Genomic DNA, 12584 nt, shown 5'->3' on the forward strand with positions numbered 1-12584 from the left:
CTAACAGTAGTGACCACATAGTGACTCCCATAGTGGCCCCAGTAGTAATAGTAATACCCCTAGTGGCCCAGATAATAGTAGTGATCACATAGTGACTCCCATAGTGGCCCCAGTAGTAATAGTGACTCCCATAGTGGCCCCAGCAGTAATAGTAATACCCCTAGTGGCCCAGATAATAGTAGTGACCACATAGTGACTCCCATAGTGGCCCCAGTGGTAACAGTTACCCCTGCAGCCAGGTAGCCCCCTGACCAGCAGTGACCTCCCAGGCTCAGGTGGCCTCATGGCTGCGGCGCGGGTCACATATAACGGCCACGCTGCTCATCATCACTGGAGCTTTATTGGTACATTTAGTGTCTGCAGCTTTCTGGATACACAAGAAGCAAAAAACAAGAAGACAGACTATAATATATACAGAACACAAATGGTTACTAGACATTATAATGTGGGGGAGGGGTCGGCGACAACAGGGGGCGCTGCAAGAAGTCACCAGCGACATAAGATTTGTATGAATGTAACCGGCGATACGGGAGATAACGGAATTTATACAACAAACTGACACAAAGTGATGGCGGTTCATCTAACTTAGATATACAGATCAAGAGCGAGCGCCATGGGGACAGATACTGTCCATATCTATCAGTACACCTATATACAGGCTGCTGGGGGACGTAAAGGGGGACGGGGGGTCCTAAAACATACAAACCAGGGGCCTAATGAACTCATTAACTGAACACTGACTGTGCCTGCAGCTCTGGATGTGACTGGAGCTCGGCTGTATTGTACCTCAGTCACATCCAGAGCTGCAGCCACCATTGGGCTTTAGGACTTCACATCTCACTGCTGCCCTCTGCAGGGTTATAGGATTTGCAAAGCAGGTTGGGAAATGTATTGCTTCCACTAGAAAGGGGGAATAAAACCTCAACAGAAGTCGTGTTGTATAAAGAAGTAGCCGGATCAGAGAGGGCTTCATTATAGGGGAAGACGGCAGACCTCCTGCACTGCAGCCTGAGCCTCCGGGGCCTCAATGCCAACGTGCGGCACAAGAGCTACATAGTAAATAGTAGGACCTGCATGAGACGGGTGTATAGCTGGGAGGATTCGTACGAGCACAAGGCCAAAAAATTGGGACGTTGTGTAAAATGTAAGGAAATGAGAAGAAAAAAAGTGCAATGATTTAGAGATGTCACCTGACCCTATATTATTCACAGCAGCGCAGAGAGCGCATCGTCGGGGGAGGGGAGACGGATACCATCTTATTTAGAAATTGATGGCAGCCACACATCTCACAAGGTTGGGCGGGCCGTGACCACCGTTGTGTCGCATCGACTCTTCTGGAAGACGAATGTTGTCCCTTGTCTGATGGATGATTCCAGCTGATCACCAGACCCCCGTCATCTGTGCTGGATTTTTTGTTTCATAATGCGCCAAATGTTTTCTATTGGTAGAAGGTTTTGGACTGCAGGGGGCCGGTTCACCCCGGACTCTTCTACTGGAAGCCATGCTGTTGTGATGGATGTAGTATATGGTGGAAGCTCTGGACTGCAGGTGGCCGGTTCACCCCGGACTCTTCTACTGGAAGCCATGCTGTTGTGATGGATGTAGTATATGGTGGAAGCTCTGGACTGCAGGCGACCGATTCATCCCGGACTCTTCTACTGGAAGCCATGCTGTTATGATGGATGTAGTATATGGTAGAAGCTCCGGACTGCCGGCGGCCGGTTCACCCCGTACTCTTCTACTGGAAGCCATGCTGGTGTGATGGATGTAGTATATGGTGGAAGCTCTGGACTGCAGGCAGCCGGTTCACCCCGGACTCTTCTACTGGAAGCCATGCTGGTGTGATGGATGTAGTATATGGTGGAAGCTCTGGACTGCAGGCGGCCGGTTCACCCCGGACTCTTCTACTGGAAGCCATGCTGTTGTGATGGATGCAGTATATGGCAGAAGCTCTAGACTGCCGGCGGCCGGTTCACCCCGGACTCTTCTACTGGAAGCCATGCTGTTGTGATGGATGTAGTATATGGTGGAAGCTCTGGACTGCAGGTGGCCGGTTCACCCCGGACTCTTCTACTGGAAGCCATGCTGTTGTGATGGATGTAGTATATGGTGGAAGCTCTGGACTGCAGGCGACCGATTCATCCCGGACTCTTCTACTGGAAGCCATGCTGTTATGATGGATGTAGTATATGGTAGAAGCTCCGGACTGCCGGCGGCCGGTTCACCCCGTACTCTTCTACTGGAAGCCATGCTGGTGTGATGGATGTAGTATATGGTGGAAGCTCTGGACTGCAGGCGGCCGGTTCACCCCGGACTCTTCTACTGGAAGCCATGCTGTTGTGATGGATGCAGTATATGGCAGAAGCTCTAGACTGCCGGCAGCCGGTTCACCCCGGACTCTTCTACTGGAAGCCATGCTGTTGTGATGGATGTAGTATATGGTGGAAGCTCTGGACTGCAGGTGGCCGGTTCACCCCGGACTCTTCTACTGGAAGCCATGCTGTTGTGATGGATGTAGTATATGGTGGAAGCTCTGGACTGCAGGCGACCGATTCATCCCGGACTCTTCTACTGGAAGCCATGCTGTTATGATGGATGTAGTATATGGTAGAAGCTCCGGACTGCCGGCGGCCGGTTCACCCCGTACTCTTCTACTGGAAGCCATGCTGGTGTGATGGATGTAGTATATGGTGGAAGCTCTGGACTGCCGGCGGCCGGTTCACCCCGGACTCTTCTACTGGAAGCCATGCTGTTGCGATGGATGTAGTATATGGTGGTAGCTCCAGACTGCAGGCGGCCGGTTCACCCCGGACTCTTCTACTGGAAGCCATGCTGATGTGATGGATGTAGTATATGGTGGAAGGTCTGGACTGCAGGCAGCCGGGTCACCCCGGACTCTTCTACTGAAAGCCATGCTGTTGTGATGGATGCAGTATACGGTAGAAGCTCCGGACTGCCGGCGGCCGGTTCACCCCGGACTCTTCTACTGGAAGCCATGCTGTTGTGATGGATGTAGTATATGGTGGAAGCTCCAGACTAAAGGCGGCCGGTTCACCCTGGACTCTTCTACTGGAAGCCATGCTGTTGTGATGGATGTAGTATATGGTGGAAGTTCCGGACAGCCGGCGGCCGGTTCACCCCAAACTCTTCTACTGGAAGCCATGCTGTTGTGATGGATGTAGTATATGGTGGAAGCTCCGGACTGCCGGCAGCCGGTTCACCCCAGACTCTTCTACTGGAAGCCAAGCTGTTGTGATGGTTGTAGTATATGGTGGAGGATCCGGACAGCCGGCGGCCGGTTCACCCCGGACTCTTCTACTGTAAGCCATGCTGTTGTGATGGATGTAGTATATGGTGGAAGCTCTGGACTGCCGGCGGCCGGTTCATCCCGGACTCTTCTACTGAAAGCCATGCTGGTGTGATGGATGTAGTATATGGTGGAAGCTCTGGACTGCCGGCGGCCGGTTCACCCCGGACTCTTCTACTGGAAGCCATGCTATTGTGATGGATGCAGTATATGGTGGAAGCTCCGGACTGCAGGCGGCCGGTTCACCCCGGACTCTTCTATGAAGCCATGCTGTTGTGATGGATGTAGAATATGGTGGAAGCTCTGGACTGCCGGCGGCCGGTTCACCCTGGACTCTTCTACTGAAAGCCATGCTGGTGTGATGGATGTAGTATATGGTGGAAGCTCTGGACTGCAGGCGGCCGGTTCACCCCAGACTCTTCTACTGGAAGCCATGCTGTTGTGATGGATGCAGTATGCGGTTCAGCATTGTCCTGCTGATATATACAAGGCCTTCCCTGAAGAGACGTTTTCTGGATGGGGTATATGTTGTTCTACAACCTCTATATACTGCCAGCATTGATAGTGCCTGTCAGGATGTGTGTGCTGCCCGTGCCATAGGCACTAATGCCACCCCGTACAATCGGAGATACAGATCTGTGTGCTGATAAGCTGGATGGTCCTCTCCTCTTGAGTCGACAGGACACGACGTCCCTGGTGTATAAAAGGAATTTCAAATTTTTGACCACCTCATCAAGTCATCTGACCACAGAACAGTTTTCCATTGTAACTGAGCTTTGGCCTGGAGAAGACGCCGGTGTTTCTGGATTGTGATATATGGCTTCTTTTCTTAAACAGCTTTAACTTGGATTTGTGGATTGCACCTGTGATCGCTGCATGGGCTCAGGAATACCTTCAGAAATCCTTTTCTGTAAATGGCATTACAGAATCATGCCTGTATATAATGCAGCTCCGCCTGAGGGCCCGTAGACCTCCAGAACCCAATACGGCCCATCGGCCTTGTACCTTGTGCATGAGGATTTCTCCAGGTTCTCTGAATATCCACCATCTACAGTACATAATATCATCAGAAGATTCAAAGTCTTTGCAATTTTATGTTGAGGAACATTTTTCTGAAATCGTTCGCCAATTTTTAGCTGCAGTTTCCCACAGATCGGTGACCTCCGACCATCGTTGTTTCCGTGAGACTCGGCCTCTCTAACATGCTCTCGTTATACACAGTCATGTGGTTTAGTACTAAATTGACCCTCCAGCTGTTTCTCATTAGTACCCCTTGCTTTTCCAGCCTTTTATTACCCTGGCCCAACTTCTGTGAGATGTGTTGCTGCCATCAATTTCTGAATGGCTCCTCCCCCTTCTGATGTGTTCTATATTCTCGAACCAGATATGGTTAGATAAGATAATTAAAGCATTGCATTCTTTTTTTCCTTTACACTTATTTACATTTTACGCAGTGCCCCAACTTTTCTTGGAATTGGAGTTGTAGCAGCCTCTTTGTGGGCAGGACTTAAAGGGGATTTCCACGTCTCGCTACATTCTTACATCCTCAGGACACGGGGTAACATATGTTGGAGTCTGAGTTCTGAGAACATAGTGATGAAAAGTGGCTGTGCCACGTGGAAGCAGAGCACATCCCGTCCCATTGGTCAGAGATTTATGAAATTCTCCACAACCACCATGTATCGTCCACCTTTTGTAAATGGGATAGATCAGTAAGGATTTTTGGTGCTCTGAGGGCACCACGGCTATTTTTTCACTCCGAGGCCTTACTTTTTAACTCCCTTTCCCACCTCCACAGCCCTCCATTATATACCATCTGGTGCCAGTCTCTGCCCTGGGTCTGAGCTGTACTAAACTAGAAGAACTCGAGGCATGATAAGACAAAATAGTAATGGGCACAGAGTGGGCACCAAGGAAATAAACAGCAACATCTACAACCACCGATTGAACAAGTTAGACATCCCCTTTAAATACAGGTTAAATGGTAAGTGGACTTCTATGTGTACCCCTGAGACCTCGGGATTAGTCCCATAGATGTAAACAGGGGGTTGGAAGCACCAGGATGTAATATGCGGCTCAGTGTGGTCGGATCCAGAGTAACCACTATCGGCAGAATGAGCGTTCAGACAGGCCACTGTTACATTCACTAACCACGAGCCAATTCATATGTAATGCCCCAGGTAACATGTTAGTAGCATTCCCTTGTTACCCTACAGCTTAACTTACTGCTCTGTACAAGTAATTAGCACTGGAATCTGCAAAAAAAAAGAAAACTGTGAAGCAAAGAGATCAGAGAAGGAGATCGGCCACTTACAGAGGAGTACAAGCGCCTACGGAGGAGGAGAGCGGGTGATAACAGAGGAGATCGGCCACCTACAGAGGAGAGGGATCAACTGCCTACAGAGGAGGAGAGCGGGTGCCAACGGAGGAGATTGGCCACCTACAGAGGAGGGGGATCAACTGCCTATAGAGGAGGAAAGCAGGAGCCAGCAGAGGAGATTAGCCATCAAGTTTAGCCATCTACAGAAGAGATAAGCCATTGAAATCAAGTGCCTGTAGAGGAGGAGATCAGCCATCTACAGAGACCGGCTGCCTGTGGAGGTGGTGGTTGCACTCCTGCAGAGGAACAGATCAGCCATCAAGGTCAGCCGCCTGCAGAAGCGAACTTCGGCTATCTACAGAGATCTGCCATCCACTGAGGAGTAGCCACCATCGGAGATCAGCCATCTACAGATATCAGCCTACAAAGGAGGAGGTTGGCCACCATCAGACAAGATCAGCCATCTAAAGCAGAGACGTAACTTGAAGCTCCTCGGCCCCAATGCAAAACCTGTACCAAGGCCCCCAACTATAATGCTTTATTCATAGTACTGGGCTCCCTGTATGGAGAAGAGATGCCTTATGGGCCCCCTAAGGCTCCTGGGCCTAGGTGCAACCTCATCCCCTATGGTTACGCCAGTGATCTACAGATATAAGCCTAGAGAGGAGGAGGTCAGCTATCTACAGAGATTGGCCAGCATCAGAGGAGGAGGTCAGCTATCTACTGAGATTGGCCAGCAGCAGAGGAGGAGGTCAGCTATCTACTGAGATTGGCCATCATCAGAGGAGGAGGTCAGCTATCTACTGAGATTGGCCAGCAGCAGAGGAGGAGGTCAGCTATCTACAGAGATTGGCCAGCATCAGAGGAGGAGGTCAGCTATCTACTGAGATTGGCCAGCAGCAGAGGAGGAGGTTGGCTACCATTAAAGGAGATAGAATTTATAGAGAGTGGATAACTAAACCTTTAGATCTTTGACAAAGACTTTCCTTGTGTGATACGACAAGAGTTGGCCAACACTAACTTTTACTAGTGTTTAATTGTAGCGGAAGTCCTAAAACTCTCTTATGTCAGGCTTCATCAAGCTATGTCTCCTTTGTCTAGCCATACATCGCCAAGGTCATCAACTTGGAGTATTATCTATTTGGGAGCAGCACTGTCCCTGTGCCATCGGGTATTGAAACTCAATTTCCACTGTGTGGTAGAACGACTGACGGCAAAGCACCTTATTAAAGGCGTAGCTCCATGAGAAGGAGACCTCATCATAGAAAGGTCTGCGTTTACAATGTGGCAACTATGACCATACATTTATTTTAGAGCCCCATCACCTTTCAACTACGGTCAATCCAGTCACACAACATGGTGGGAGTCAGGCCATTCACACAAGACTACAGCTGGTCATAGATGGGAGATATTGATTGGCAGAGCCATTCAACTTCAGGAGGACCTGCCACCCGTCTCAGGTCTGTGGCCTGCTACAGACATAAGAACCCAGTGGATGGATCTGCCAAAAAATATCTCATGTCTATAGTCGAGCGTATAACGAGGCCAAGGAAGATACACTTGTATTACACGGACATAATGCACACAACCAACCATACAAGGCATCAGAACTAGGACACAAGGAGATTACACCAGGCTGGCAATAAGTAAAAACGGAGAAGATCAGAGAAGGTTCTATAGGCAGCACCGGTGCACCAGTGACTGTGGGGTGGATGCATAAATGGCGTAACGAGCAGGACCCATTCAGAATCCCACTACATGGCAGTGTATTGCTGTTCCTGAAACCTGGTGTTCCGCCCCAACACCATTCAGGAGTCCATAGGGTAGCATACATGTGCTGAGTGACAAGACAGGGGGCTCCTGGGGGAAGCGGGACCTTATATAGCTTCATGAACTGCTTGGTTAGCGCTTAGATAGGAACACATAGAGAGCTACATAGAAAAATTGTGCTTAACTGCTGAATGCCACAAGGGATTGTGTGGCCTGTTGTCGGCGGGTGTGAGGGGTGAGCAGGTGGAGCGCATTGTCCTGTGAAGAAAAGTCTATGTGATAGCAGCAAAAAATTGTTCACTGAACTCCAGCCTGATCACAGCGGCCAAAAGGGGGCGCCTCACTCAGGATAAACCAGAGCTATCTCCAGAGAGATTATCATGAACAAGCTGCCATCTGAAGAAGAGGGTGTACTGCATTGTAGAATGATCCTCCGCCATCCAGTCCAGACAGAAGATGCATGTCTGCCCCCTGGTGGACAGTCCGTCAACTGCAACTTATCCATTCTGACAAAGAGTCTTTTCTTTCAACTCATTTCCGTAGAGATATCCTTCAGGAGAGCTGAATATATTCAACTCCTTCGTCAAATATCTGTAATGGAGTCATTTCTGCCTTTATAAGGCGGCTACAGAATCTGGTTCTCTGCAGAGAAAGAAATACAAGGTTACAGACTTGCTGCCACTTATGGGTGCAGATTTGTGTTCATCAACGTACAAATGACTACAGGAAACTTGCCAGAAAAGAGCCCAGGAAGTGTTATCATAGGACCATGAGAGCAAAGCAACTGCACAAATCTAAGTCTACAGTCAATAAAATACAAACAGCAATTTTTCATTTTTTCCTATTTTTCTTGCATGCAAATAAATTCTATACCGCAGGCACAAAACACGACACCCCGGAGGTACAAAGAGCAAACAAGTCCGGAAAAGTTTACTGCACTAATGCAGAAGATATCTGGAGTTAATGCCAGCATGAGCCACGAGCGTAAGAAGAACCTGATGGCAGATGCTGTCCACGGGTCTCATGGCCCCAATATGTGTGACTGAGAGGACAGTGAAAGGCGTAACGAGCTCATCCAAAAAATTAATAGGTACACTTCCATACCCAACACCTGAGAAAGCAGATGAGCATTCACCAGGTAGACCTCTATAAATGTGGCCTTGTTCCCTCATAACACTTACTTGGCAGAGTCTTCAGGTGTATAGCCGTCAAAAAGTTTGCCTTTATTCCACCGTCTTTCACGGTCCTCCCAACTCGTACCCTACGTGGAAAAAAGCGACAAGAACAAACATGTATTATGTACAAGAATATAACTACTATAATACTGCTCCTATGTACAAGAATATAACTACTAGAATACTGCCCCTATGTACAAGAATATAACTACTATAATACTGCCCCCTATGTACAAGAATATAACTACTATAATACTGCCCCCTATGTACAAGAATATAACTACTATAATACTGCCCCCTATGTACAAGAATATAACTACTATATTACGGCCCCCTATGTGTAAGAATATAACTACTATAATACTGCCTCCTATGTACAAGAATATAACTACTATAATACTGCCCCCTATGTACGAGAATATAACTACTATAATACTGCTCCGTATGTACAAGAATATAACTACTATAATACGGCCCCCTATGTGTAAGAATATAACTACTATAATACTGCCTCCTATGTACAAGAATATAACTACTATAATACTGCCCCTATGTACAAGAATATAACTACTATAATACTGCCCCCTATGTACAAGAGTATAACTACTATAATACTGCTCCTTATGTACAAGAATATAACTACTATAATACTGTCCCCTATGTACAAGAATATAACTACTATAATACTGCTCCTATGTACAAGAGTATTGCTACTATAATACTGCCCCCTATGTACAAGAATATAACTACTATAATACTGCACCTATGTACAAGAATATAACTACTATAATACTGCCCCCTATGTACAAGAATATAACTACTATAATACTGCCTCCTATGTACAAGAATATAACTACTATAATACTGCTCCTATGTACAAGAATATAACTACTATAATACTGCCCCGTATGTACAAGAATATAACTACTATAATACTGCCCCCTATGTACTAGAATATAACTACTATAATACTGCCCCCTATGTACTAGAATATAACTACTATAATACTGCCCCCATGTACAAGAATATAACTACTATAATACTGCTCCCTATGTACAAGAATATAACTACTATAATACTGCCCCCTATATACAAGAATATAACTACTATAATACTGCCTCCTATGTACAAGAATATAACTACTATAATACTACCCCCATGTACAAGAATATAACTACTATAATACTGCCCCCTATGTACTAGAATATAACTACTATAATACTGCCCCCATGTACAAGAATATAACTACTATAATACTGCTCCCTATGTACAAGAATATAACTACTATAATACTGCCCCCTATGTACAAGGATATAACTACTATAATACTGCCCCCTATGTACAAGAATATAACTACTATAATACTGCTCCCTATGTACAAGAACATAACTACTATAATACTGCTCCCTATGTACAAGAATATAACTACTATAATACTGCCCCCTATGTACAAGGATATAACTACTATAATACTGCCCCCTATGTACAAGAATATAACTACTATAATACTGCTCCCTATGTACAAGAATATAACTACTATAATACTGCCCCGTATGTACAAGAATATAACTACTATAATACTGCCCCCTGTGTACAAAAATATAACTACTATAATACTGCGCTATGTACAAGAATATAACTACTATAATACTGCCCCCTGTGTACAAGAATATGACTACTATAATACTGTCCCATATGTACAAGAATATAACTACTATAATACTGCTCCCTATGTACAAGAATATAACTACTATAATACTGCTCCCTATGTACAAGACTATAACTACTATAATACTGCCCCCTATGTACAAGAATATAACTACTATAATACTGCCCCCTATGTACAAGAATATAACTACTATTATACTGCCCCCTATGTACAAGAAGATAACTACTATAATACTGCCTCCTATGTACAAGAATATAACTACTATAATACTGCTCCCTATGTACAAGACTATAACTACTATAATACTGCCCCCTATGTACAAGAATATAACTACTATAATACTGCCCCCTATGTACAAGAATATAACTACTATTATACTGCCCCCTATGTACAAGAAGATAACTACTATAATAGTGCCCCCTATGTATAAGAATATAACTACTATAATACTGCCCCCTATGCACAAGTATATAACTACTATAATACTGCCTCCTATGTACAAGAATATAACTACTATAATACTGCCCCCTATGCACAAGAATATAACTTCTATAATACTGCCTCCTATGTACAAGAATATAACTACTATAATACTGCCTCCTATGTACAAGAATATAACTACTATAATACAGCCCCCTATGTACAAGAATATAACTACTATAATACTGCCCCCTATGTACAAGAATATAACTACTATAATACTGCCCCCTGTGTACAAGAATATAACTACTATAATACTGCCTCCAATGTACAAGAATATAACTACTATAATACTGCCCCCTATGTACAAGAATATAACTACTATAATACTGCCCCCTATGTACAAGAATATAACTATAATACTGCCTCCTATGTATAAGAATATAACTACTATAATACTGCCTCCTATGTACAGGACTATAACTACTATAATACTGCCCCCTATGTACAAGAATATAACTACTATAATACTGCCCCCTGTGTACAAGAATTTAACTACTATAATACTGCCCCCTATGTACAAGAATATAACTGCTATAATACTGCTCCCTATGTACAAGAATATAACTACTATAACACTGCTCCTATGTACAAGAATATAACTATAATACTGCCCCCTATTTACATGAATATAACTACTATAATACTGCCCCCTATGTACAAGAATATAACTACTATAACACTGCCTCCTATGTATAAGAATATAACTACTATAATACTGCCTCCAATGTACAGGACTATAACTACTATAATACTGCCCCCTATGTACAAGAATATAACTACTATAATACTGCCCCCTATGTACAAGAATATAGCTACTATAACACTGCCTCCTATGTATAAGAATATAACTACTATAATACTGCCTCCTATGTACAGGACTATAACTACTATAATACTGCCCCCTATGTACAAGAATATAACTACTATAATACTGCCCCCTGTGTACAAGAATTTAACTACTATATTCTTGTACATAGGAGGCAGTATTATAGTAGTTAAATTCTTGTACATAGGGGGCAGTATTATAGTAGTTATATTCTTGTACATAGGAGGCAGTATTATAACTACTATAATACTGCCCCCTATGTACAAGAATATAACTACTATAATACTGCCCCCTATGTACAAGAATATAACTACTATAATACTGCCTCCTATGTATAAGAATATAACTACTATAATACTGCCCCCTGTGTACAAGAATATAACTACCATAATACTGCCTCCTATGTACAAGAATATAACTACTATAATACTGCTCCCTATGTACAAGACTATAACTACTATAATACTGCCCGCTATGTACAAGAATATAACTACCATAATACTGCCCCCTATGTACAAGAATATAACTACTATAATACTGCTCCCTATGTACAAGACTATAACTACTATAATACTGCCCGCTATGTATAAGAATATAACTACTATATTACTGCCCCCCATGTACAAAAATATAACTTATATAATACTGCCTCCTATGTACAAGAATATAACTACTATAATACTGCCCCCCATGTACAAGAATATAACTACTATAATACTGCCCCCTATGTACAAGAATAAAACTACTATAATACTGCCTCCAATGTACAAGAATATAACTACAATAATACTGCCCCCTATGTACAAGAATATAACTACTATAATAGTGCCCCTATGTACAAGAATATAACTACTATAATACTGCCTCCTATGTACAAGAATATAACTACTATAATAGTGCCCCTATGTACAAGAATATAACTACTATAATACTGCCCCCTATGTACAAGAATATAACTACTATAATAGTGCCCCTATGTACAAGAATATAACTACTATAATACTGCCTCCTATGTACAAGAATATAACTACTAT

General features: G+C 44.1%; 1 protein-coding gene across 3 annotated transcripts in view; it reads right to left on the reverse strand.

Moving 5' to 3' along the window:
• Window positions 1-321: 321 nt before the first annotated feature.
• Window positions 322-12584, reverse strand: part of IL11RA (interleukin 11 receptor subunit alpha) — a 190967-nt gene continuing 178704 nt past the window's right edge. For 2 of the 3 annotated variants that reach the window (XM_066602297.1, XM_066602296.1), the window contains exons 11-12: window positions 8579-8658; window positions 322-8039 (exon numbers count right to left, since the gene is read on the reverse strand). In XM_066602297.1, coding sequence (XP_066458394.1) covers window positions 8023-8039; window positions 8579-8658 — 97 coding nt within the window. In that variant the 3' untranslated portion in view covers window positions 322-8022. The remainder of the gene's footprint in view (window positions 8040-8578; window positions 8659-12584) is intronic. The other variant, XR_010792771.1, reaches the window with a different exon arrangement.

This window comes from Eleutherodactylus coqui, chromosome 5 (genome assembly GCF_035609145.1).
Source record: "Eleutherodactylus coqui strain aEleCoq1 chromosome 5, aEleCoq1.hap1, whole genome shotgun sequence".
NCBI classification, from domain to species: Eukaryota; Metazoa; Chordata; class Amphibia; order Anura; family Eleutherodactylidae; genus Eleutherodactylus; species Eleutherodactylus coqui.